Source organism: Chrysochloris asiatica, unplaced genomic scaffold (assembly GCF_000296735.1).
Source record: "Chrysochloris asiatica unplaced genomic scaffold, ChrAsi1.0 scaffold00412, whole genome shotgun sequence".
Lineage (NCBI taxonomy): Eukaryota > Metazoa > Chordata > Mammalia > Afrosoricida > Chrysochloridae > Chrysochloris > Chrysochloris asiatica.
In genome coordinates, this window is record NW_006408930.1 from 910,633 (window position 1) to 935,834 (window position 25,202).

The 25,202-nt window shown below is 35.7% G+C and overlaps 2 protein-coding genes across 3 annotated transcripts in view; one reads left to right on the top strand and one right to left on the bottom strand.

Moving 5' to 3' along the window:
• Positions 1 to 25,202, top strand: part of CENPP (centromere protein P) — a 422,858-nt gene that overhangs the window by 171,018 nt on the left and 226,638 nt on the right. The window lies entirely within an intron of this gene.
• Positions 4,413 to 24,385, bottom strand: ASPN (asporin). Of its 2 annotated transcripts, XM_006876767.1 has the most exons (7): positions 24,120 to 24,385; positions 19,452 to 19,564; positions 13,295 to 13,508; positions 11,903 to 12,013; positions 8,051 to 8,144; positions 7,315 to 7,453; positions 4,413 to 4,636 (listed from the first exon to the last, which is right to left on the bottom strand). In XM_006876767.1, exons 1-7 carry the CDS (start codon positions 24,373 to 24,375, stop codon positions 4,439 to 4,441), a joined length of 1,125 nt encoding a protein of 374 aa, XP_006876829.1. In that variant the 5' UTR covers positions 24,376 to 24,385; the 3' UTR covers positions 4,413 to 4,438. The 2 variants fall into 2 exon arrangements, with proteins under 2 accessions (XP_006876829.1, XP_006876830.1); XM_006876768.1 differs by lacking the exons at positions 7,315 to 7,453; positions 8,051 to 8,144 and having other exon boundaries at positions 4,617 to 4,636; positions 24,120 to 24,375.

Consider the following 25,202-nt stretch of genomic DNA (forward strand, 5'->3'; position numbering starts at 1 on the left):
TATCTTATGTTAACTAATAAACCATATAATAGTATGATCTGTGAGTTCTCTGACATTATTGCAATAAATTATTAAACCCAGCAGAGAAGTAAAGAGTACCATGAGAGGATGGTGGATCTCAGCATTGGTAAAGGTCTAAAAGTGGAGGTATGTCTATCCTCTACCTCATAAGAATAAGCTTTGGGTTGATCCTGATATTGAGTCTCATTCTTCTTGAAATTAGGTGAGGTTTGACAATACCACTGCCACTACCATATAACAACTGGTGTTATAAGTTATAAGTGGGTTAAGAAGGTTGAGAATTGTCTGACTTCTACTGCATAGGAATCAGCTTTGGGCTAATGCAGATTCTCATTTTCCCTGAACTTAGATCAGGTCCAACACTTCTGCTATCACATTACACTTGGTTTAGAGGTTTAGCCTTATGGTTTCATGGGACTACCCACTTAGTAGCTTAAAAAATATACGTTTAGTGCTTCTATACAACCTTCTAGGTCATTGCATAGTGCTTGTAAGCAGCCATCCAGTACAACAACTGCTCACCAGTCACCTGGAGCAACAGGAGAGTCAAGAATAGGAGGATATGTAATACGTGGCTTATTGCCTCCATGAACAATTGTTTGCTTTGCCATGAGACTAAGGGAATAGGATAGTGCCTGGCCACCATTACTAAATGTTTTAAGAAAAGATGGACTCCAGGCTTTCTGGAGCTATGGAGTCTGGATGAACCCCTGAAACTATTGCCCTTTGAAAATCTTTAAACCAAAAATAGCCCCCAAAATCTTATTAAAACTGAACAATAGCTTAACTAGTAAATCATGCCTGCCTTGAGCATTGTGCACGTTTAGATCTATCTATCTATCGATCTATATGGGATCAAATTGGCAACCAACTTGAAAGATTAGAAAGAAACTTTAGGGGACAGTGAGTTTATGTTACTAAGGAAATAACAACTCAGAAAAGGAGGTTGAGAATGGTTATGCAATGCAAAGAATGTAATTATTGTCACTTAATTGTATGTGTAGAAACTGTTGAATTGGTGTATCTTTTGTTGTCTTTATTACCGACAACAAAATAAAAGAAAAGATGGACTGTACTGCAAGATTGGCAGTTCAAATCTACCAGGTACTCCTTGGGAGAAAGATGAGACTATCTGGGAAACCCTACAAGGTTGCAATGAACCAGAATCAACTTATGCAGTGGGGCTGGGGTTTATTTTCTTTTGTTTTTATATTATTGTGTGATATTATTAATATAATATTATGATTTTGTGGAAATTTCAAAATAGTTGTTAGGTCAGCTTTAACTAGACTATGGGTGGTGGTGGTTATGTGCCGTGGAATTCGTTCCGACTCATAGCAATCCTGCATAGGGTTTCCAAAGCTGTAAATCTTAATGGGAGCAGAAAGCTTCATCTTTCTCCCATGGAACCGCTGGTAGTTTCGATTTACTGATTTGAGGTTACCAGCCCAACTCATAACCACTACGCTACTAGAGCTATGAACCTTTATATCTTACAAAGGACTCCTGGTGTTGCGCTGTGGGTTAATGCTCTGGACTGCAAAACCAGTTTGAACCACAAGGTTGGCAATTCAAGCTCACCAGCTGCTCCTCAGAAACCCTATACAGGGTCACTATGGGTTAGAATCAACTAAACACTTAACAACAACAATATCTTACAAAGCAGTTTTACATTTAGTTTTATCATTCAATCTGTATAACTACCTTGTATGATCAGTATTATCCTACCTTTTATAAAACAGAAAGCAGGCTCAAAGAGTAGTGATTTATTCAAGATTATAAACAGAACTGGATTTCCAGTTAAGGTCTTCCAGCTTGAAAACCTTGCTTCTTGAACTCTTTGTTATATATCTCCTGACGTTTATTATTTTAATGACAGTATGTTCTTGTGTAGAGTCCTGGTATGGTGCTGTGGGATGAAGCATTGGACCACAAGGTCGGTTTGAACCACAAAGTTGATAGTTCAAACTCACCAACCACTCCTTGGAAACCCTATATAGGGTTGCTATGAGTCAGAACCAACTCGACAACAATTAACAATGACAACAACTTGTTATTGCATATACAAATTCCATAAAAGTAGCTGTTTTGTTTTTGATTTCCAAACTTAAATCAAAATTTATCAATTAAGTAAATTTCTTGTAAGTAATTGCTCCCTTCCTCCCCATTCTTGTCCTCCTCTGTGTGTTCAGCAATATTGGTAGAAATTTTGATTGTCAGGACTTGGGGGTGGAAATGATACTGGCTTCTAGTGCTTACAGACCAAGATTGCTGCTAAATATTCAATATGCACAGGAGGGCAGCCCCCAAACAAAGAATGATATGATCAAAATGTCAATAGGACAAGGTTTAGAAATCCTGCTGTAAGAATAATACTTTATTTACCCATTTTTAATCTTGATATGCCTGACCCAACTCATGATATTTTCCATTGTCTCATATGCATGAGAAAGCTGGACAGTGAGTGAAGATGACCCCCCCCCAAAAAAAAAATTGATGCATTTGAATTATGATTTTAGAGAAGAATATTGACTACATTCATGGACTGCCAGAAGAGTAAACAAATCTTAGAAGTACGGCCAGAATGGTCAATAGATAGACGATAGCATGGCTTTGCCTTATATATGCATAATTTGAACATGCTATCAGGAAGGATCAGTCCCTGGTGAAGGACATCATGCTTGGTAAAGTAGAGGATCAGTGAAAAAGAGGAAGACTTTCCATGGGATGGATTGACACAGTGGCTACAACAATGGGATCAAATACAGCTCTGATTTTGAGAACGGTTCAGGACTAGACAGTGTTTGTTTTCTTGGACTTAGGATTGTTAGGAGTTGAAACAGATGCATTGTCACCTAACAGCAGAAATCTTGACTTGGAATCCCTCTTTCCATTCTTACTATATAATGTTTTTTCTCCCCAAAATGATTTAAAATCTTGCTCTTTAGGTAGTTAGTATAAAAGTTTAGCAAAGGAATAATCTGACACATTTCAGTACAGTTATTAAGAATATGCATGAATGCTTCACTAAAAATGTCATATATAAATTAGAATTTTCTCAAAAATAATATGTTTGTAGGTGGGAGAAGAATAATTAAACTACAGTACAAATACTTTATTGCAAACAAATATTTTAATGATGTTTTTCTTATATTCTAACTTTATTTAGCTTATTTTGAATGCCAATAAAATATATAAAGTACTCTTCACTTTTATATAGTTGTTGATGTTAAGTGCTGATAGAGCTTTCATTTTTTGTCCATTTTATTTAATGTGTTGCCTATTTATTTATACTAGGTATATTTTTAAGTATTATCTAGTTTGTGTATCTTTGAGGAGAAAATTTGGTGTAGATTTTATAGTATCCAGACTTTCCAGATCAAGGTCTTCCAAATTGGATGTTTAAAAAATTAATCTTTAGTGTTGAAGTACATTATTACATAACCTATAAAATGGACGTGTCATTATAAGCTTATAATCACTGTAATAATAAAAAAGTGAGTTAAAGATTTTATAGAAATACTCACTACATATTTTCAGAGAATTTATAATTCAAAAACAATAAGTATAACAGAAAAGCATATACTGTAGTAAGAAAACCAGCTCTTATAGCATCTGTTGAGTTGGTAGTAAACTTACTGGCAATAGGGAGATTTCTGGAAAGCCAAAACAGTCTGCTTAATTGATAGCAGTTTGGCATACAAAAGAGTAGGAAGGAACCTTTTGCTGGCAAAGCTAGGTTATAAGCTTCTGGCTGTTGTCACTTCTAGATTCTCCCATTACATGTTGCTAAGACTGACTTGAGCCAGGTCATTTATTAAAAGATTTTAGTTTTAAAAATAAATGTAGTAAGGCCCTAAGATATGAGAATTTTAATATAGTTATATAAAACCATACTTCAACATCCTTAGAAATAATACAATACTATGCAAGTTACTAAAGAAATAAGAAAAATAATACTGTGTGCTCGTCATATGACTGTCCTTGGCGATTTTCATTTTCTGACAGCAAATGAAGGAGCACAAATTTTGCAATTTCAAGCATTTCATATACAGTACAGTTCTTTTTAAAATGCACTTAATAATAAAATGTTAAATACTGAATGACTTCCATTTTTGTTACTGAGAAAGTAATGTTCAAGTCTGAGATTTATGCAAAGTCATTTGTACTCAAAAAGAAAATTTAATAATTCTTTTCTTAATCCTGAGGTATCAATAATTTTGCAAAATTCTGGTGAAATTTTTTGTCATAAAATAAAACTGGATTTGCCTCATTATGTACTTAGTTTATAACTTTAAAATTTGGGAATAAAATTTTACATGTGTGTATATTACCACCACTATGAATAGAGTTCAACTATTCCAAATGTAATGAATTTTAGATTTTATGTTAAATGAACATTACTAATTACTAGTTATTACTTTCTGAAGTTCCCAAGTTGAACACTCATTCTGTTCAAAACACAACGGAATGTTGCTGGTTGTACTTCCCAGTACTTCATTGGGTTGTTGAATAAGCTTATTGCACTGTATAATGATTTCTTCATCTTTGGCACTGTTGGGCAGAAGTCATTCACTCCCACTTTTGTAATTGAATTAGAATGAAGGAAGATTATCTGTATTAGGAAAAAAGAATGGATCATTAATGTCTAGTACATATAAAAGGGAAAGATTCTGTTTGTGAGTTTATTTGTCTGTATTTGATATTTGAAATTATTTTCACTTAGAATGTGTATACAACAACAACACATATTAAATACCTGTTATGACTCAACATATGTGTTATAAGCAAAAGTGCTCCACATTTGGGATGTGGCATAGAATCGTGTGCAAGAACCGCTAATTGCAAAGTTAGTGGTTCAAATCCACCAGCTGCTCCTGGAAAACCCTACACAGGGTCACTATGAGCCGAAACCGACTTGATTGCAGTTAAAAACAACAAACAACATGAATGGATGGATAGATAGATAGATGAATATGGGTTCCTGGTGTGGCACTGTGGGATAATGCACTGGACTGCAAGGTCAGTGTGAACCACAAGGTTGTAGATTCAAATTCACCAGCCACTGCTCAGAAACCCTATTCAGTCAGGGTCGCTATGACTCAGAACCAACTCAAAGGCATTTAACAACAATAGATAGAGACATAAAGAAAGATGAAGGGGCTTTAAAAGTTCATAGAAAAATTCCATTATCTTTTAATTCCATTTTTCCATGAAATTGTTGAAGCTTTCTCATATGTGTATATGTATTATAAATTGACTTCAAAAAGTTAATAGAAAACTGGAATTGAAAGATAACTGAATATTTCCATGAACTTTTGAAGCCACATATGTATTGCAAAGGAGCTCTGGTAGCGGAGTGGTTACAAGTCTGGCTGCTAAACTTACAGTCAGCAGTTCAAAACTACCAGTGACTCCGTGGGAGAAAGATGAGGTTTTCTGCTCCCGTAAAGATTTACAGCCTCAGAAAACCTATGCAGGGTCGCCAGGAGTCAAAACTGACTCCACAGCACACTACAACCACTATCACCATATATATTGCGAGGGAGATATATATAAGATATATATAAGAAAGGGTTAGAATTGCTTCAGTGGTACATGTAGAGTATTAGCAATGAGCAGCAGAATGAAATGTAATGCTCCAAGAGTTTGTCTTGCAATATGAATAGCCTTTCTTGTCAGCAGTGAAGTTTCTGGGAAGTCAAAACAGTCTACTTAATTGACAGCACTTTGGCATATAAAAAAGCAGGAGCCTTTTGCTGATAAAGCTGGGATATGAGCTTCTGGCTGTTGTGACTTCTAGAATTTGCCTTTATACCTTGCTAAGACTGATTTGAACCATGACTTAGGCCATGATAACTCTAGATATTGTTAGAACTTTTAATTTTGGTGTTAGATCCCCCACCACCCCCTTTCCCCTGTCTTGTTAGTCTGGGAGATTTAGGTATACATGCTTTATTTGGTTCTTGTAAGTTTTCCAATATTAGTAACTGGCTCACAGCACTGATCACACTAAGTGTGTAAACTAGTGCTGGGTATGCTCTGTGAGAATTCATTGAATGGTATGCTTATGATTTATATCCTTTTCTGGTTTTGTTATAATTTTGTTCATTAAAAAAAATGCTAGCAAGCATAGAAATAGATTTGAGAGGGAAGAAGCTGGGGTCATAGCTGTGGAGTAAAGTAAGCAAAAGTGAGATCAGAGCGTGGGGTAGCTTACAGACAAAGGATGCAGGTGATTCTTACTGTTCACGTAGACATTTAAGACAGCATCTGAAAAGGCCTATGTTGTTACCTGGCAATCAACATCTGCTCAGACACATCCATTTTGATGACTGTGTCTCAAAGGAAATTTGATTATTGCAAACAATGCTTATTTAAAGATAGACCAAAAATAAAATTAGAAGCTAAGGGACTAGGGCCCAGTTTCCTTCTCTCATACAGCATATAAGAAAAATGGATTAAGGTGAAGTGGGAATCCATACAGTTTCTTCACCTGAGGTCCAGGTGTAAAATCTTGTTTTCATTATTTTATTGGAGCTTCATCAGAATCTCAAAAAGAATCCTTGACCCCTCTCAACTAATCAAGAGTTATCAGATTAGAAGGAAAGTCTTTTTAATAAAAAGAAATGAAAACATATGAACCCATAAAATTTAAATACTGACATTCAATTAGTTATCTCTTCATTTTTAAATAAAATAAAGCATATACAGTAAGAATATAGCAGTATATTAAAAGTAAAAAGACTTGACATTAGTCTTCATGTTTTGCCTTTGTGAATGTTTTCAGAATGAAAGGCTATATGATCCTAGTTGTTTTTTTCCTAACCAGTCTGCGTTAATAAAACCACCCCTCCTCTGAGAAATGTGAAATTAGCTGCATCAGGAACTACCACAATGGCAATAGCAGATTCATTAGGAGGACCCAGAAAATGAAGATGGGTACTGGAGCTTTTCAGGTGACATCTATGTAGAGTCATTCTAACTCCCTTCTACTTCTCAGAACATCTCTTGCAACCTTGTTTGAACCACCTTGCATTTAAAAATTAGTTTGAAATACTAATGTTGTTATTGTTAATTGTCAGTTTCGACTCATAGCAACCCTGTATAGGGTTTCCAAGGAGTGGATGGTGAGCTTGAACCCTTCACCTTGCAGTTCAAACTGACCTTGCAGTTCAGTGCTGTAACCCATAGTGCCACACCAGGACTCATTGAAATACTTACATATCTTACAAAAACTGAAGAAAAAAAGAAAAAAGCTAACGTTTACCAAACAAAAATAGAATGCTTTACCTGGAGATATTTCAACTCATGTAATCCTGAAGGAATTTTTTTAAGTTTATTCTTTTCCAAATGGATTTCTCTTATGCGTGGAATATTAGAAAAACTTCCATTTTCAATATCTGTGATTCTGTTGTTTCCTAGACCCAACCTAAAAATGACATAAAATTTGTTAACTCTTATGCAGGTGGTCAGGTGTAAAATACTGCAACCCAAACAAAAACACTGCAACCTAGTTAGAAATACAAATTTGTCCTATTTGTATGCATTTTCAGAAGACAGTATTTCATGGCTTTGTTTAATAATTTATATTTGTTTCAGTATGTAACAGCTCTCTTAAGACTTTCAGTGTCATAAATTCTTTATTTTAAATTAAAACAAACAGGAATTTTGAAAAGTGTATTTTTCTTCTCTGTACTTTTCCTTTCCTGTTAGTATGTTGCTGTTGTTGATAAGTGCCACCGAATCATTTCCAACCCATAGTGACCCTGTATAGGGTTTCCAAGAAGCAGCTGGAGAGCTTGAACCACCAACCCTGTGGTTCAAACCGACTTTGCAGTCCAGCACATTATTCCACAGCACCACACTAGCAATAGTAGTTGTTCTTCGTTATTTTTCCTTCACACTCTCCAGTAACAGCCATGGTAATTTTGACTAGAGTCCTAAATACGAAATCTTAAAAAGGTATTCATAATATCATAATCACAGGTACTACTACTTTTTAAGTTAAGATTTTGGGGACACTTACCTTTGCAGATCTTTATATCGTTTAAAATCTTCCAGTTCCACATTTGCAATTTTATTATCATCTAAATGAAGCTCCAGTAAAGTTGATGGTAGTCCTAGTGATAAGGAAAAAATGACTGGTATTAGATGAGTTAGAACAAGTCCCATTGTTTGTTTGTTTGTTTTTTGCTATAATTTGCACACATATTTGGTTACATTTCCAGATGAGTAAACTATAATGTTGATGGTTTGCATCAGAAACAAAGTGAATTGAATTTCTCTTAACAGCTAGCCTAACCACTTTTTATCTAAAAAGTTTTCATAACTCTGTCCCCTTATGCTCCGCCACATTCATGGATATAGTTGCAATATAGGATTTTTTTTTTCCCTCTTTATCAATTTGCAGAGTAAAGAATGGATATAATGGTAACCTGTGAAGATTTTTGTAATATTATGAGCAAATGGGTTTATAATAGCTTTAGTGTCTAAATTAAGGAGCTCTGGTAGAATAGTGGTTATGAATCGGGCTGCTAATTTCACGGTCCGCAGTTTGAAACTACCAGCTGTTCCACAGGAGAAAGATGAGGCTTTCTGCTTCTGTAAAGATTTATAGCCTCGGAAATCTTATACAGGGTCGCTATGAGTTGGAACCGACTCCACAGCATATAACCACCACCACTAGTGTCTTAATTCATTTCAGTGCTTATTTTTTTGAACTGGTTATAATTTTTATATAAATTAAGTGATATCTGAATGTAGTCAGTGCTCAAAGAATGCTTATTCCTTTTTTTTCCTTATATATTGCATATCCTGATCCTAACCCTCCCCAGATTAGTTGAAACTGTAATGAAAGAGACAAATAAGAATACGCAAATTATTCAAGCTTTATTTTATTAGTTAGTCCTACATACAAAGTATTATTTATTAAGCAAATGTTTTAGTTACCTGTGAAAAAGTTTTTCTTTTTCCAATTGTTATTAAAACATTTTCTTTTCATAGTAATGGTAAAGGATAAAGGCAATTGATGAAGATAAAACATCCTTAAGAATATTAATGCTTTTTATTGGCTAAATTTATATTGATTCTAGAATATACATTACATTTTAATAAAATAGAAAGCAGAAAAAGAATTATTCTATATTGAGAGGGTTCTAATTTCTCAGGTTTTAATTAATTAAATTTAATTATAGTTTTGAAATTACTATATGTCATCTTCTACATGTTACAGTCAAAGGCTTTGTCCATAAAGACTATATATACAAGCTGAGCAAATCCACCATACATACAAAATCACTAGAAAAATATACAGTATACCAACCTATACTGGAAAATGTTTTAGAAAATCAGGAAAGAGTGAATCTCTGTTTATGTTGAAAAGTCAGGAAAACTTAATAGAGGGACTGTAGAATTTGAGGACAATTTTTATGCTACCTAAGATATCAAGAAGGCATAGTTTGGCACTGTAGGATAAGCACAGGACCACAAGGTCAGTTTGAACCATAAGGTTGGCAGTTCAAACTCACCAGCTGCTCCTCAGAAATCCTATACAGGATCGCTATGAGTTAGAACTGACTCAACAGCACTTAACAACGGCAACAAGACATCAAGAAGGTAGTTAATTTAAAATAAAAGTATACCCTCAATAGGATAAGTGAACAAAGGTATTAATGTGAGTAGAAACTTATATGAATAATTTTCTTTTAGAAGGACCAGCACAAAGCTGGTTCCTATATGGCAAAGGTTAAAGATGTCCCACATGTCCAACTTTTCCAACTATTCTGTCATCTCTCAATTACTCCTCCCCTCATAATTCTCTCTCCTGTCTTTGTGGTCTGCAGTTTACTGTAGTGTTACACAGAACTCTCAAATGGTCAGGGAAATGATTAATGAGGTTATGGAGGCTGGCAAGTCCTAAATCCATGGGGATCATCAGGAGCTATGGACCCAAATATGCAATCAGATTATAGGTCACTGGCTCAAGTCCCAAGAACTGGAGGTCAGATAAAGATGAGCCAGATGCAGATTTCAGAACAAGAGAGAGAACTTTGCTAGAGCTTTCCTATAGATTGGATGCAGACCAGAACACTAAAGAAACTAAAGGCGGTGATTTGAATCATACCTTCTAGTAAGGTGGAGACTCAAGATACATTCCATCCTAATCCTACATCATTACCATAATGGACTTTAAAATGGGACTATAACCATAGACAGGCAAAGAGAATATATCACAAAATGGAGAGCTATGACTAGAAGGACCATATTAAGTAATTTACTATACTGAAAAGGTCAGTAATCATGACAAACATAGCATGTTTTGTACAAGTATTGTACTTTCTTACCCTATCTTTTAAAAAAAAAATTTTTAATTTTCCCTGAGCCATTGTGTAGTTGAATTTTCTAAATGGCCAAGAAACAGTTTTTCCATTATCCTTATGTTAAGTTATATCTGGTAAGGACTTTTGGATGTGTACATAATTTCATTCAGTCATTATAAGTCATTATTGATTGGATTATAGCATGTAGGCAGTTAGTGTACATATTTTCATGAAAAAATGACAAGAAACAAAAAAATTTCACTAGCTTCTGAATGTCAAAGAGATCTTATAGAAGTGATAGTGTAAACTCAGAGATTTCATTACAATGTCAATTTGTTAAGATATAAAATGTTTTTTTAGACTTAGGAAAATCTCAAGAATTTCGTGAGAAGTTAACTCATTTTTAAATACACTTTGACATTTGAAGTAAACCGCAATCAGGCCATTTTGCATTATAGAAAAGTGAACCTGAAAGAACAGTGATGGCATGTGGAGCCGTGTTAGCCCCTGCTAGTCCTCCAGGCTTTCCTCTGCCAGGGTTCCTCTCCATGACTGCTGATCTGCATCTGCGTTCGTTCTATCACTTTCTCTTCCCTGCTATGTCTGTCTTCACTCTTTGTTTCTGTGTCTGCTTCTTCCATTTGAAAGGAATTTTATTTATTTAACTTACTGGATAGGTTTTTTTAAATTTCTTTTTTATTCTAAATGTGCAAAGATGAATAAAACGTTTTAGGTTTCTTGCAGGAAAGCAACCATCTCCTTCAAAGCTAAATTAAGACAGTTTTTTAAAATTTGTGTGGTTCTAAATTAAGATGTTTTATCCTAGATAGAAAAACTATTTCCTCACTCTTTATGTGATTTTTCTCCTAATTGAAAGGTCACTACTTGATTAATAATTTCATCTTTGCTATGGTTTTTAAGTTATTGACAGCCTCGACAACCCTGTCTAGTGTTGCTGTAAATTAAGACCAACTTGTCAGCACTTAACAACAACAAAACAACAGGTACTTTTGGCGAGAAAGATGGGACTTTTTGTTCCCACAAAGATTTACAGCCTCAGAAACCCTTTAAAAAGGTCACTATGAGTCGAAACCGAATGGCTGGTGCATAGCAATAGCAACAAGTAGTTCACAGAATGATTGTTGTTGTTAAGTGCTGTCCAGTTGGTTCCAACTCATAGTAACCCTGTATTGGGTTTCCGAGGAGCAAACTGGTGATACTGTGGTTCGCAGTCTACAGTGCCATAACCAGGAATCCAAATATAGGCAAATAAATGTCAAGAAAGAGAAAGAAAAAGTTCATTTCTTCCTAAGATGTGTTCGTACTAGAGGGAAAAAAATTCTGGTTTAATACTTTCAAAAATAAAACACTATATGTAACCATAAGAAAATTCCTAGATTTCATACTACACTGGCCAGATACACTAGTAAAAAATATTTCTAATTACAGTTTGCTTTTGACAATGTATATAATGCAAAGTTTACAACATTACATTTAATCTTCATTTATAAAGATAACAATATTTTTCCATATTCTATGTTAGAAAGGTAAATGCAAACCTTTAGGAACTGATGTTAGTTTTGCTTCTGCAATTCTGATATGGAATACTGTTACTCCTTCAAATGCTCCTGGTTCTATACCGTTATTATCAAGAGGATTTGCACTCATTTCTGTGGGAGAAATTATATAATTTTACTTGCATATATTATGTAAGAAGGAACGTTACAATGCAGAGATACACATCCCAAGAAAATTTTGATGTATACACTTCATTGTTCAGGCTCATTTTCATTTAGTATTTCTTCTTTCTATGTTTCTCTTCTTCCCTTACTGCGAGCCTCAGAAAAAGACAGTTTATTATTGCATAAGCTGGATTACAGAACAAGCTCATTATTTTGCTTTCAATTAATAAATCAATAACTTTCTAGGTTTCATTATAGTCATATTACACCCGAAAAAATAAAAGATTTACCTTTATGTAATTCAAAATGTTTGTGTTTCCCAGTATATATCCTGTTTATTTGTTACCTAAAAGAAGCCTCTGTGACAGAGTGTCTGTCATATAGTCACTATGAATAGGAATTGACTCAACAGCCACAACAACAAACTTAAAAACAAAGAAATTATAAGTCAATTTGAAATTGTGATTTGATTAATAGAAATATAACTGAGGAAATTTCAGTAAATCAGGCTATTTGGTATATGCCAAACTCTTTTTTGAATGAAACAAATGAATAAATGAATGAGAATATTACTTGGGAATTTTGAGAATAACATGAGAAAAATGCTATAGTTATATGATGGGTGGTAAAAGTAAAACAGAATGGGATTTAAGGTATACTATTAAATTTTTTTTTATCAATAATCTAAAATTGAAAATATAATCTTAACTCGAGCCAAAAGTTAATTTTATATTTAAATAATATCTTGATTAAATTTGTATATTATAATGGAGTAATTGTTGTATGCTATTGAAGTTTGTTCTGACTCATAACAACAGGTGGATTTGAAGTACTGACCTTGTGGTTAGCAGTCCAGTGCTTATGCTACAGCGTCACACCAAGACTTCATTAAAAATACTAATGGAGGGTCCAGTTAGAAAACAGACACACAACGTGTATCAACAGAGATGTTTGTATGGGTCACAAAATTGTTGATAAGTGCTGTCAAGTCGGTTCCGACTCATAGCAATCTTGAGCATCAACAAGCGACTGGTGAGATTGAACTGTTGACCTTGCGGTTCAAACCGACCTTTCAGTCCAGTACCTAATTTTGTTTGATATTACGATCGATTTTAAAGTGACTGTGCAAGGTAAGGATATTAGATTCAAAATTCAATTTTAGAAATAATCAGTCTTAAGATTAGTTGATAATGATAAATTTCTTTACATTTGTATATTGCTTATAATTTCAAGATGTCCCATTCATTTGAAAAACTTTCCCAAACTTACCCAGTACATGTAATGCATTCATTCCTTTGAATGTGTCCTTTTGTATTTTCTTAACTTTATTATCATGAATTCTGAGTTCTGCTAAGGACTTGGGAAGATTAAGTGGTATTTCAGTTAGCTGATTATGAGACAAATATAGCCTTCGGAGCTTCTTTGTGGTTAGAAAGGCTTTCGGATGAATCTTAATTAGCTTGTTGTTGTTTAGAATCAGACCCTAAGATATAGAAAGTTAGACAGTATCAGAAAGTGTATTCCATTTATCTATATTATGTAATGATGAGTCAGTCATGAAAATCAATGCGATTTGTGGCATTCATGTACTTGGTCAACCATATAAATAATTTTCCAATCTAATACAAGCTAAACCAAGATCTATCATTGAGTTGGAACTGTGGTCAAAGGTTTAGTGACTTATTTTGCACCTTTGGTTTTACATTAAAGCTCACAAATGGCTCTTTCGGATCCCTGTATAGGGTCACTATGGATGTTTCTTAACAACCACAACAATAACAACATTTTCAATTTAGCTTAAATAGGTAATAAGTGACTAGATCTTACATATCATTTCTAATCTCACCTTTCCCATTAGGATAATGACCATAGTTACTATCCTATCTCACAGTCTTATTTGTAGATTATAAAGTTTAAACCAAAACCAACCCCACTGCTGTGGAGTCAATTCCAATTTAAGTGTTTATAGTATCTGTAATGTAGTAGAAGGAGTGCTGGTAGCGTAGTGGTTACAAATAGGGCTGCAAACCTCAGGTCGGCAGTTCGAAACTACTAGCGGTTCCACAGGAGAAAAATGAGGCATCCTGCTTCCGAAACGATTTACAGCCTCGGAACCCTGTGCAGGGTTGCTACGAGTCGGAACCGACTCCACGGTACTTAACAGCAACAACAGAATTAGATTACTGTTGTAAAAGATAAGAAAATGTTTTCAGGCTAAAAGAAATATTCTTTAGTAATTTACTGGGACTAATTCAACAAATTCACTGAGGGTTTGCTGTTTTTGTTAAGTGCTATGGCGTTGGTTCCGACTCATAGCCACCCTGCATAGGGTTTCTGAGGCTGCAAATCTTTTTGGGAGTACAAAGTTGCATTTTGGTAATTTGAAGCAGCTGGTGTACTTGGACAACTGACCTTGTGGTTCACAGTCTAGTATTTATTCTACAGAGCCAAAATTTAGTATTTTGTTGTTGTTGTTAAGTGCCATTCAGTTGGTTCTGACTCATTGCCACCCTATATAGGGTTTCCAAGAAATGGCTAGTGGGTTTGAGCTACCAACCTTGAGGTTAGCACTAAGTCCAGTTTTTTGTTTTTGCATAACTTTATCTTGGATGTCTATTAATGTTTATTTACCTTTTCCCCCACCTTACAAAATTCCCTCAGTGTTCTGGCATATTTTCAGACTACTGGGAGGTACTGTAAGGAGTCCTAGTGTGATGCAGTGAGAATCAGCACTGGAGTGCTAACCACAGGGTCGGCAGTTCAAACCCATCAACTGCTCCTTGGAAACCCTATCTAGAGTCAAAACCAACTCAGTGGCACTTAACAACAAGAGTGGCATGGTGGTTTACGCATTGGGCTGCTAACCACAGGGTTAGCAATTCCAGTCCACCACTCACTCCATGGGAGAAAGAAGAGGCTTTCTGGTTCTGTAAAGATTTACAGCCTCAGAAACCCTACATAGAGTTGCTATGAGTTGGAATCAACTCAATGGCAGTGTGTAGCTTAGGATGTAATATAGCAGAAGAAAGATGTGACCGTCTATTCTGGTAAACATTTAGAGTCTCAGAAACCCTTACAAACTTGCTATGAGTTGGAATCAACTTGATGGCAGTGAGTTTTGGAAGTTAATAATGGATCCTGAAGAATAACTCAGCTCCTCCTCAGTTATATCACTATTTCTCAGTGTAAGACAATATAACCTTTAGAGACAATGTAACCTCAGAAAGTAGAATAGCTTGCTATCCTAGGAACTCTGCTTTCTCTACAGCATTTTCAAGGGTGCATAACTATTTGGGTTACTAATTGTCTCATATCTCAAGTGTTCTGTAACTAAGAGATTTGGGGGATATGGAAATTAAAGTACTAAAACTGGAACAAGTTAGTCACTCTAATAACTATTTTCATTTCCAAATGGGTGTAACCCCAAACCAAATCCACTGCCATTGAGTCACTTCCAACTCATAGTGAACCTATATAGGGATTCCAAGACTATAAATCTTTATGGGAGCCGACAATCTCATCTTATTCTCACAGATCGCTGGTTTGAACTGCCAACCTTGTGGTTAGCAGTCCAGTGCTAATGTTTCTTCTCCGCCAGGGTTTGTTTAAATAGGCATAGTTCAGCCCTTTTCTTATTGTCAGATTTTGTAGAAAGAATTTTCCATGTATGCCAAGGAGGATGGTAAATTGCTAAGTATTCTTTAGGACCTTTTTGTCCCTCTGTACTAATCCAAGTCAGATAAATTTTTTGCGAGAACAGCTCTAGAATCATTCCTTTAATGAATTTTGCCCCTAATCCTATTCTGCAACAGTCTTCCCATTGTTTGCAGACAGGTTTAATATGCCTTACTGGTATTACTCAAGGAGCTCTGGTAGCATAATGGTTATGAATCGGGCTGCGAGCCTCAAGGTCAGCAGTTCGAAACTACCAATGGTTCCGCGGGAGAAAGATGAGGCTTTCTGCTCCCGTAAAGATTTACAGCCTTGGAAACCCTGTTCGGGGTCGCTATGGGTCGGAACCAACTCTACGGCACTTAACAATAACAATAACTAGTATTACTCAAGTTGTTGTCGCTATGAAGAAACACCTTGGCAGTTAAAATAAGCTTCGTTTTTATTTTATGATTGTATATGAAAAAGGTTGTTGTTGTTAAGTGCTGTTGAGTCAGTTCTAACCCATAGCGATACTATATAGGGTTTCAGAGGAATAGCTGGTGAGCTTGAACTGCTGACCTTGCAATTCAAATGGCTTTGCAGTCTGGCGTATTAACCCACAGCACCAAACACCAGGACTCTAATGAGAAAGGTTACACCTAAGAAAAGAGTTAAAACTATATTTTGTTACCAAACCTGATAAAATATAATTCTTTCATAACAGAATATCAATTAAAAGCTCATTCTAGTTTCCTTTGTTTATACTGAAAAATAAGGTGAAGGAGGTAATTTAACAACTTAGTGGATCACAAAGATGGTTGTTGTGGTGTAATGAATTGTTTAATATGTCCCTTCTAGCCTTAGTCCCATCAAATAACTTTTTGCCTGATGGGTTTGAGTAAGAGAAGGTGGGAGAAGATACTGATAGGTTGACATGATTTCAGCTGTGGATGTTAACAGAGTTTATTGTAATTGTAAAAACTTGAAATTCAATGGTGATGGTGGTGGTATGCTGTAGAGTCAGTGCCGACTCATACCGACGCTGTATAAGATTTCTGAGACTGTAAATCTTTACGTGAGTAGAAAGCCTCAACGTTCTCCTACAGAACAGCTGGTAGTTTCAAACTGCTGACCTTGAGGTTAGCAGGCTGACTTGTAACCACAGTGCTACTAGAGCACCTTTGAAACTCAAATATTGGTATACAATGAGCCATGTCAGGAGTAGAGTTTCTTACTACTCTCAAGACGAAAGAGCCAGGATGGCAGCACATCTTTTGGACCCCGGAGACCCTTGCACATTGAGCCTCCTCCACTCTGGGACAGAAAGCTATGACATTGGAGGAGTGGCAGAGCAGTGGGCTTCCCATCTCATTGAGCAAGTAAAGCTGAATGGCTTTGGGCAGGAAGCTTGCTTGTAGAGTGGAGTCCAGTTAGGTACTTAAGAGTGGGAATTAGGTTTGTTGACTCACAGAGCTAGAGCCGAATGCCTTCAGTCTTAGGTTTATGGTGTTGTGGAGTGTCCTATGGGCATTTCTCAGCAGCTGACTGGAGGGTCCCTGAGCATTTTCTGATCCTGTATTGTAACCTGTTAACTTCCTAATAAATCCCATAACTGTTAATATGGTGTCTGGGTTCTGCATAGGCATTGCAATGAATCATCCAACCCAGCTGAGTAAGCAGTACAGTGGAAGGAATGGATGGTGTCATTCTTTTTTGCAGTTGTGAACTGCAAAATTATTAATATTATTTTAGTTATGAGGAATCAAGCACAATAAAAAAAAAAAATGGACTTGCGTTTGGTCCCCTATTAGTATCAAATCTGCCCGTAAATCCTTTTTACTTTCTGTGTATCAGGCTTTTCTGTTGTGAGTCCCAAAGTAAATGTATACCTTAGTAAAGATCCACTATTTTGACTATTGTTTTTTGTGTATACTTTTTCCTCTGGCTTAGGCATGAAGTTATTGGAACTATGTAAAACGAAGGATAAGTAATACAAAGTAGAGGGAGGGTTTTTACTTAACACTGTAAAATGCTATCCTAGCATGTTGGGTTGGCAGAATATCTCTAGCTAAATACTTTAAGTGTTGGCTTTACATGAAAATTACAAAAATGGGAGTAATATTACATATAATCACATTGCTTGTTAGCAAACTGTGGTTGTTACATGCATAAAGACAGAAGATAAGTATAACCTTTTACAAGTGGAACAAACAAACAAAAAAAGTGGAACAATTTTCCATAATAAATGTGACCATAAGAATATGTTGGAAGTAAACAGAATGTTGGTATGTATGTGTGTGTGTTTTGAGTGATTTGACTCATTCTATAATACTGATATTATACTCATTCTATAATACTCATACTATAATAATATTGTCCATTTTGTAAGAGTCAGAATTCATACAGGCAACTAAAACAATATAGAGAATTTACAGAACATCTAAGAAGGATTTTATACTCTTTAAAGACAGGTACCTTATATGGTGGTATTATAACTAAACAAGTGTTTTGAAAATGACACAATATAACAAAATTCAAGTGTGAAGTGTATGTTTTAAAAAGTGCTTTAAATTAGTATGTTGTTATTCAGTTGGTTAACACTAAGGTGGTAGAACAATAGTTAATGATTTAATACTTGCTTTTTATGTATTGAGAGAGGTAAGAACCTTGTGTCTTCTCTCATTTAATGTCAATAGGATCAGATACTAGTATTATACTCCTTTAAGGATCCCTGTTGTGGCATGTATGATAAAGCATTGGACCGCAAGGTTGGCAGTTCAAACTCACCAGCTGCTCCTTGGAAACCCAATATAGGAACCAATGAGACAGAACCAACTCAATGGTATTTAACAAAAATAAGTATACTTCTTTTACAGCTGCAGATGCAAAGTTTGTTGTTGTTAAGTGCCATCCAATTGGTTACAACTCATTGAGAGCTTGTATAGGGTTTCTGAGGAGCAGCTGATGGGTTTGAACCACTGACCTTGCAGTTAGCAGTCAGATTCTTATTCTGTGGGTCCACATCAGGACACTTAATAACAGCAACAAGATAAAGCAGTGGGTTCAGGTAATATTTTCTTGCATTCTACATTAATGTGTAATACTCATAACAATCCAATGTGACGGAATGAAAGTGCCCCACAGAGTTTTCTAGGCTGCCATCTTTATGGGCTCAGACCTCCAAGTCTGTTGTCCACAGAGCTCTGGGTGGGTTCCAGTAACCAACCTTTAAGTTACCAATCAAGCACTTAACTATTATTACACCAGGATTCTTTTGATACTAATGAGTTCCTGTAAATAATTTTATTTAGTCATTTTAATGTATACCATTATTACTTAGGAGTCCTGGTGTGGCACTGTGGGTTAATGTGCCAGACTGCAAAGCCATTTGAATTGCAAGGTTGGCAGTTCAAGCTCACCAACTGCTCCTCAGAAACCCTATCCAGGGTCGCTATGGGTCGGAACCAACTCGATGGCACTTAACAACAACAACGTTATTACTTAAATAGATTTTAAGCTCTTTTAAAGACCATTTACTTAAACTCTTAGCCTGTCACTGAACTGTTATTTGACAAACATCAGTTAAATTAAATCTATAATCTATAATTAAATCTGTAAATTTTATTAATTAGAAAACTGTTGAATAATAGGAATTTTCTCATTCTTCTCATTCATACAGAAAAGTAGGACTTGTTTACACAAATATAATTAATCATTTCAGCAATGATATGGATTATTCACTTAAATATTTGAAAAGAGGACATAATCTTACATAAAGTGAAGTGAGTCCTTTAAAATCATTTTCTTTTATTTCCTTGATTTTATTGTTTTGAAGGTCTATCATTCGAGTGTCAAATGGAATATTACTTGGGACTGAGGTCAAACCTGAAAAACAAACAAACATATCATATACAAGAAAACTAGGCTAAACATAAGATTACTAATATGATTAAAATATACTTTCTTAGAGAATACATGGTTGTCAATAAACAACAAAAGTCTTACTATTCTTATCAATGACAAAATACTCTCGGGAAAGGCCTAAAGACCTTTTCAAGTAACCCAATTATTTTTATGGTTTACCAGCTGCTCCTTGAGAACCCTATACAGGGTTGCTATGCATTGGAACCCATTTGAGGGCACTTGACTACAGAAGATTGTTTTTACAACAATGAGCTATCTGTCTGCTCATCTGTCTAGCTGGGTCTAGCGGTCATTGCTCATCAATTCCGAGCTGAAATGATTGTTGGTGTTAGTTATCATTCAATTTTGACTTGCAGCAACTGTTATGAATTGAATTGTATTCCTCAAAAATAGTGTTGTACATCCTAACCTCTATGCCTTTGGTTATAATCCCATTTGGGAATGGGTTGTCTTTGCTATATTAATGGGAAACGTTATTGTAGGGTGTATCATGAGTCAATCTGTTTTGAGATACATTGCTGTTAAGTACCATCAAGTCAACTCTGACTCATGTTTAGGGTTTCATGTATAGGGTTTTAGAGAAGCATCTGGTGGATTTGAACCATTGACCTTGCAGTCTAGTGTTTAAAAGCAAGCTAGCAAGCTTTGGGGATAGGGGAGGAAGGGGGAGAGAGATGAAAACCCATATGAAGATCACACCAGGATTAAAAGCTCCAAAGAGAAAAAGACCTTCTTCCAGAGCTAGCAGAGAGAAAAAGCCTTTCCAGAGAACCAGCACTCTGATTTCAGACTTGTACACTGTAAGAAAATAAATTTGTTGAAGCCACCTACTTGTAGCATATGTGTTGTTAGCAGTATTAGATAACTAAGATAGACATCACATGTGTCAGAGTAAAATTTTCTAGACTGTAACTTTACTGGAACAGATGACCAGGCTTTTCTTCCATGGTCTTGCTGGGTGGTTTTGAATTGCCAACTCTAGGTTAGCAGCCATCCAGTACTCCTGAGATGAAATTAAACAGGGGTAAACTGGGACTGCTGCTGCCACTGTGAGCATGTTACCAACCGCTGAGACATGGCTTCTGGTGATTCATTTTAGTCTGAGAAATAATAATATTCTTTTCAAATCTTTAGGCTGTTGTATTGCCAAGTTGGAGAAAGTGAGTCTTGATCATTTCAAGAAGCCTCAACATGTAAAAAGTTATGGGTAGAAAATAGATCATTTTCATTAACATCATAAAAAATTTTATTACTTACTTTCAGTAGTGAGTGCCTCTAATTATAAATTATTTTATTTATAAAACTTATTCGTAGTTGTTGTTGTTGTTAAGTGCCAATTACTAGGGTCGAGTCAACTCCAACCCACAGCTACCCAGTATAGGATTTCTGAGTAGCATCTGATGAGCTTGAACCACCAACCTTGCAGTTCAAGCTCACCAGCTGCTATTCATAGTAGCTCTTCATTAATATCTATTTCTCATCATCCACATCATCTATGTAAAGGTAAAGTGATATAGTTCACAACCATTATCTAGTCAGGAACCCTAATTTAAGGTTTTTAATCTTAAATTAAAAGCACGGGCCTGCTTTTTAATCAGCACCTCTCTTTGCGTGTGCAAGAATAATATTCTATCATCAAAGAGCTTTAGTGGTGCAGTGAGTAAAAGCTCTTGGTTGCTAACGGAAAGATCCATGGTTAGAACCTACCAACCACTCCAGGAGAAAAAGATGTTCCAGTGTGCTTCCTTGAAAGTTTTACTGCCATGGAAATCCTATAGAACAGTTCTAGTCTGCTCTGTAGGGTTCCTATAAGTTGGAATTGGGTCAAGAGTTTTGTTTTTTTTCTGACATCTCTAATGAGGTTTAGTTGCATATTTCTTCCTTGTGTAGTTACTCAATAAATATTAATTAATTAAAAGATTTAAATGTGCTGTTTTCCCTCTTCTTGAATTAAATCGAATGAACATAAAATTATCAGGAGCTATGTGTGGCCACAAGGTTGGTGGTTGAAACTCGCCAGCTGCTTCTCAGAGACCCTATACAGAAAGGGTCACTATGAGTCGGAACTGACTTAACAGCACTTAACCAAAAAAAGTATTCATTCCTTGCTTTTCTTGCTTGACCCGTCTTTGGGCCTGTATTATTGTCAGCCCTGCTATACAAAATTAGGCTTGGTAAGCATCTGGCCTTCTTTTCTTCCCCCACCATTTTATTTTGAAAATATTCAAACATACAGAAAGTCTAAAGAATTTCACATTGAAACCCATATTTCTACTACCTATTGTCTATCGTCAACATTTTATATACTAACAATTACTGTCCACACATTAATTTATCTTGGGTTTTTTTGTTTGTTTTTTTTTTCATCTAAAGTGAGTTGCAAATATTAATACACTTTGTTGTTATTGTTGCCAAGTGCCATTGAATCAGTTTCAGCCCATAGTGATCATCTGTAGGGTTTCTGAGGAGCAGCTGGTGAGTTGGAACCACTAACCTTGTGATTCAAACCAACTTGGCAGTCCAGTGCATTAACCCACAGCACCAAGCTAGGACTCTTTAACACACTTTAGGTGGGACAATTCTTACTCCTTAAATAGTATGTCTCAACAGCGCCTAACAACAACTATATTTAATTGTCCGACATTGATGAATTCAGTAAATATTTTTAATATGAATATTTTGAATACAAGATTGGTGGTTCAAACCCATCCTTGGAAACCCTATACAGGGTTGCAGTGAGTTAGAACTGACTCAGTGGCACTTAACAACAACAACAACACTACAACTCTATGTGCTTTAAAATTGACGCTAAAAAAACTGGATCATATATAGAAAAAGGAAAAGGAGGGAACATTTGGAAAGGTAGAAAAAGAGTTTTGTTTTCAGAATAGATTAATTTTGCCATCACTTAACAACATGAGCCTACAAGATTATTTTAGCTATGGAAAATGAAGTAGAGGATCTAGTAGAAAGCTGGGAAATCTTACAGCAGTATTTACCCCCACCTCGTTGAAAATTAAAGCTCTGGAAAGAACCTTATTTCCTAAAGGAGAATGTGTAAGAGCTGTCCAGATCCTTGTAAAACATTTTGTTTTTATCATCATTTGTCATTGCCAGTGATGATGATGTGTTGCTTTAAATGTATGCATCATACTATCACAGATATTCTTAGGTGAATTTGATTTAGTATTTAGAAGTCCGTGTAACCAAAACACTTTCTACAAGCTGTCATGAGGCAGTTTTGTTTTTCTAAAGTTTTGGATGACAGTTGTGTACTGGAGCAGTTCTGTGCAATGTGTCCTCCCTCCAGTGGCTTTAAGTGGAAAGCAGATGCCTTTGCTATGAGTAACAAATTTTGAAGGCTGCCCACACATGGGAATGGTTTATACTAAAGATAAAAAGCTCCTTCTTAGAGTCTTACCCAGAACCATCCCTGATTATATCTAACTGTGTAAAAATAGCTGCGTATATATTTTATTCTGTCTAGGGACTCCTGGTGAGGTGCTGTAAGATTAGCACTGAACTGTGAACAACAAGGTCTACAGTTCAAATCCTGTATAGAGTTGCTGTGAGTTGGAATTGACTGTACCACATTTAACAGCAACAATTCCATTAAAACTTTCCCAGTGAGTCTAGCTTATAATAATATTTTCTATAGGCATTTTGGAGTCCTGGTGTGGCACTGTGGGTTTATGCACCAGATTGTAAACCCGTTTGAACTGTAAGGTCAGTGGTTCAAGCTCACAAGCTGCTCCTCGGAAACCCTGTACAGGGTTCCTATGGGTCAGAATCGACTCAACAGCACTTAATAACAACATGTGCAATTTGTTCACATCACTTATTTTGTCATATAATTGCACACTTTGTAAAGTTCTCTTAAGTTTCGCAAGCTTCTGACTCGCCACAAATACTTGTGAGATAAAAACAGCAACAACAAAAAACTAGCCTTAAAGCTTTCAGTGACATCTTTTGCACATGTTCATATATAAAGCACCTTTGATAGGTCATCAGCCCATAATGGGAATTGTATTTACCAGACATTGCCTGCCCACTGTAAATATGCCTCAGCCCTTCCTCATTTGTTCCTCTTATGTTCATACACACTCTTCAAGAAAGGAGACCTTTGCTTTGCATGCATGTTTCTTCATTGAAAATATTAAAAATATAAATACTCCATTTCCAAAACAATTAGGTGGCTCTATAGGATAAGCACTGAACTGCTACTACAAGCTTGGTGCTTCAAACATACCAGCTGCTCCTCAGAAGCCCTATACAGAGTCCCTATGAGTCAGCATTTAACAACAACATTAAATTATAAAGAGAAGTGATTTAGTTTAGCAACTTCTCTTCTTGGCTGTTCTAAACCCTAAACTATTTGAAACAGAACATTGCCTTTAGTATTTCTAGACTGTTGTTGTTGTTAAGTGCCGTCGGGTTGGTTCCGACTCATAGCGATCCTCATGAAGACCTTTTCTATCTTTTCACTTTTTCAAGCAAGGTTGATGTGTGTTCTTACCTAGATCAGAACAGTGAACAACTCTTGAGTAGCACTGACATCCGAAGGGACATGTGGGAAACATATCAAATGGAAAAAAGGGATAAGTTGGAGTTCTTGTTGGAAAAAGAGAATTATCATTGTCGTCGTCATCATCATCTGAATCTAAATCTTCCATATCCTTCAGCATCATGTTCTTTAATGCCATATGCGAAGGGCTAAAGAAGGGTTTGGCAGAGCACAAAGCCAAGAACAGTAGGAACACATATTCCTTCATGTTACCTTCAAGTAGAGGACCAATCTAGGATTAAATAGACATTAAATAGTAAGGTAAAGTTCAAACAAATGTAATTCCTGCAACTATATATTACTCAGAACTGGCAAGAGTACAATGAGGTGGCATTTTTTCCATTGCTAGTATGAGAGTAAATTTTAAAAACTTTTTGAAAGTCATCCAGCAATATATATTGGGAGTTCAAAAATATTCTTACGTCTCACCCAGTGATTCTACTTTTAGGAATCTAATCTAAGGAATAATTATTATGTGCAAACAGATGTTCACCAAAGAAATATTTACAATAAAAGCAATTGAAGACAATTCTAATGGTTAATTGTTTTCATAATTTCAAATGGTTAAAAGGGAATTGTAAACCCTTTTGCCTTTCTGTATTCCTCAAAGCAAGATGGATCATCAGCAGTTGTACTGGACCACCTAGGAAAATTCTGCCAAGGTTCCCTCTCTTGCCTGTGTGCTCAGACCTTCAGGGTCTGATCCAGAAATAAGGCCTCAATATGTGCTGCCAGTCATTCCAACAGTACACAAAAGGCAGAGGCTTTGTCAGGTTGGACTAAGTGACCTGTCAATGGATTATCCAAGACAGCTAACCAACAACAACAAAAAATGCCAACTCTTTATACATAACATTTTAAATTTCAATTATGTCTGCTTTAATGTGAATGGAATAGTTAACTGGTTAAGAAAATCTTTTTAAAAAAATATATTATCACCTTCCAACAAAAGCGGGGTAGGAAATAGCAAAACAAATGGGGTGTATTTATTTGGCAAAATATTTTTAAACCCACAAAATGTTTGCAAAGATGTTT